Source organism: Alosa sapidissima, chromosome 15 (assembly GCF_018492685.1).
Source record: "Alosa sapidissima isolate fAloSap1 chromosome 15, fAloSap1.pri, whole genome shotgun sequence".
Lineage (NCBI taxonomy): Eukaryota > Metazoa > Chordata > Actinopteri > Clupeiformes > Clupeidae > Alosa > Alosa sapidissima.
Window position 1 is genome coordinate 33,877,563 of NC_055971.1, and position 2,500 is coordinate 33,880,062.

At 49.7% G+C, this 2,500-nt stretch overlaps 1 protein-coding gene across 1 annotated transcript in view; it reads right to left on the minus strand.

The window, feature by feature from the left end:
- Window positions 1-42: 42 nt before the first annotated feature.
- The window catches only part of stard10 (StAR-related lipid transfer (START) domain containing 10), a 24,577-nt gene continuing 22,119 nt past the window's right edge, over window positions 43-2,500 (minus strand). The window contains exons 4-6 of the mRNA XM_042062964.1: window positions 1,717-1,834; window positions 1,009-1,061; window positions 43-337 (exon numbers count right to left, since the gene is read on the minus strand). Coding sequence (XP_041918898.1) covers window positions 122-337; window positions 1,009-1,061; window positions 1,717-1,834 — 387 coding nt within the window. The 3' untranslated portion in view covers window positions 43-121. The remainder of the gene's footprint in view (window positions 338-1,008; window positions 1,062-1,716; window positions 1,835-2,500) is intronic.

Consider the following 2,500-nt stretch of genomic DNA (forward strand, 5'->3'; position numbering starts at 1 on the left):
TGTGTGTGTGTGTGTGCGTGTGTGTGTGCGTGTGTGCGCGTGTGTGTGTGCGTGTGTGCGTGTGTGTGTGTGTGTGTGTGTGTGTGTGTGTGTGCGTGTGTGTGTGTGCGCGTGTGTTGTCTCAATGCGGTTCGTCGTCGCTGTGCTCCTCCTTGGTCTCAGCGAGGCTGCTCTCGTCGATGTTCTCCAGCGAGTCGGCATGCTGGATGCGGAGCTCGGAGAGGGGCATGCTGGGAAGGCTGTTCTGCTCCGGGTACAGCCAGGGCTTATGGGCCGGAGCGTGGCGCTGCTTCCACTCCGCGTACTTCACACATGCCTTATGGATGCGCTTCATCGCCTGGGAACACACACACACAGGTTTAAATCCACCTTACACTTACATACTCACACATGTGCAAACAGTGGTTACCCACACACACACACACACTCACAAAGAGAGGCGCGGTCCCCTGCAACAACATAAAGAGAGAGAGGAAGCAGACATAATGAGAGAGAGAAACAGACATAATGAGGAGAGAGAAACAGACATAACGAGGAGAGAGAGAAACAGACATAACGAGGAGAGAGAAACAGACATAACGAGAGAGAGAAACAGACATAACGAGGAGAGAGAGAAACAGACATAACGAGGAGAGAGAAACAGACATAACGAGAGAGAGAAACAGACATAACGAGGAGAGAGAGAAACAGACATAACGAGGAGAGAGAGAAACAGACATAACGAGGAGAGAGAAACAGACATAACGAGGAGGAGAGAGAAACAGACATAACGAGGAGGAGAGAGAAACAGACATAACGAGGAGAGAGAAACGAGAAAAGAAAGGAGAGAAGAGAGAAGCAAAAGAAGAAAGGAACGAGAGAAGAGAGGAGAGAGAGAAAGAGAGGGAGCGAAATGAGAGAAACGAGGAGAGAGGGGGAGATGAATGAAAGACTAAACAGACAGACAGAGACAAAAACAAGGGGAGACAGAAGCGAGAGAACAGGGAAATGAAAGTGAAGAAGACTGACCTTCGGAGCCAAAAACTGGGAAGACTTGTTAACAACCCACTTGGGGAGAGACCCTGCGGAGGAGGGACAGAGATGACCTTGAGATGACCTCTAGGGACAGTAGCGGTCACATGACTACCAATTTGAACAGGTTAGCACATTTCATTACAGTTGTGGACTAGTTGTTATGTACCGGAACAGTGCTAGTGCTAGCTGTTATCATCTTTAGATGTGTATCCACAGTAGATGTGTTCTTATTGTACAGAAACAGAGCTAGTGCTAACATTAGCGCAGTGCTAGCTGTTAGCAGCATTGTTCTTTAATTAATACAGCTGCACACAACTTACACATACCTGAGGAACAGGTCTCATCTTCATTGCGGTACTACCATACACAGGAATGTCTAGCCTGTTTAGCCTTTAGCATACCTGAGGAACAGGAATGTCTAGCCTGTTTAGCCATTTTATCCACAACTTCTTGACTATTGTATGTATATATGTGTGTGTGTGTGTGTGTGTGTGTGTGTGTACAGAGCTGCCAACCCTCACGCATTTGATTGGTGTAAGAGCGCATGGAGCCAATCATGAATGAATCTCACTCTCAGTGTGTGAGAGTTGGCAGCTCTGATGTGTGTGTATGTGTGTACCTCGGGGGTCCACCTGGGCCAGGTACAGTATATGAGGGTGTGTGTGTGTGTGTGTGAGTGTGTGTGAGTGTGTGTGAGTGTACCTCGGGGATCCACCTGGGCCAGGTATATGAGGGTGCAGGATGATGGGCCCTGTCTCTGGATGAGGTAGCCGGTCTGTATGGAGACGGCACGGACCAGGTCCTTCTTAGGGGGGTATTTCTGTCAATCAATCAATCAATCAATCAATCAATGCATATAGCCTCACCTCCTTCTTTATAATCCATGAGGGATAATGGACGACATGGCGTTCGGTTCACAGACAGAAACGCAGGTTTGAGGTGATAAAGTGGCCCTGCCACGCCAGCGGGGGGCGCTACACCTGACCACGTACGCTAGCTCATCCCTCCCTTTCTCTCTCCCTCTCTATTCCACTTTGCTATCTCACTCGCTCCATCCCATCTTTCTCTCTCTCTCTCTCTCTCTCTCTCTCTCTCTCTATCCCATCTTTCTCTCTCTCTCTCTATCTATCCCTCTCTCCTGTGGACCACGTACACTAGCCTGCCTCTCACTCACTCACTACGCCAGTCATGTGATTCTACTATAAAATCAGAAGTTACACACATGCACACACACACGCACACACACACACACGCACGCACGCACGCACGCACACACGCACACACGCACGCACACACGCACACACCGCACACACACACGCACACACACACGCACACACACAGAAAGTCACAAACACCCACCCCAATCACCCCTCCCATGGCACACGCCTGCGCACATGTGTGCGCACACACACACACACACACACACACACGCACTTAAGCTACCAGAATCCTTCACGTGACCACAGGTCAAACCCATGACTGTCTC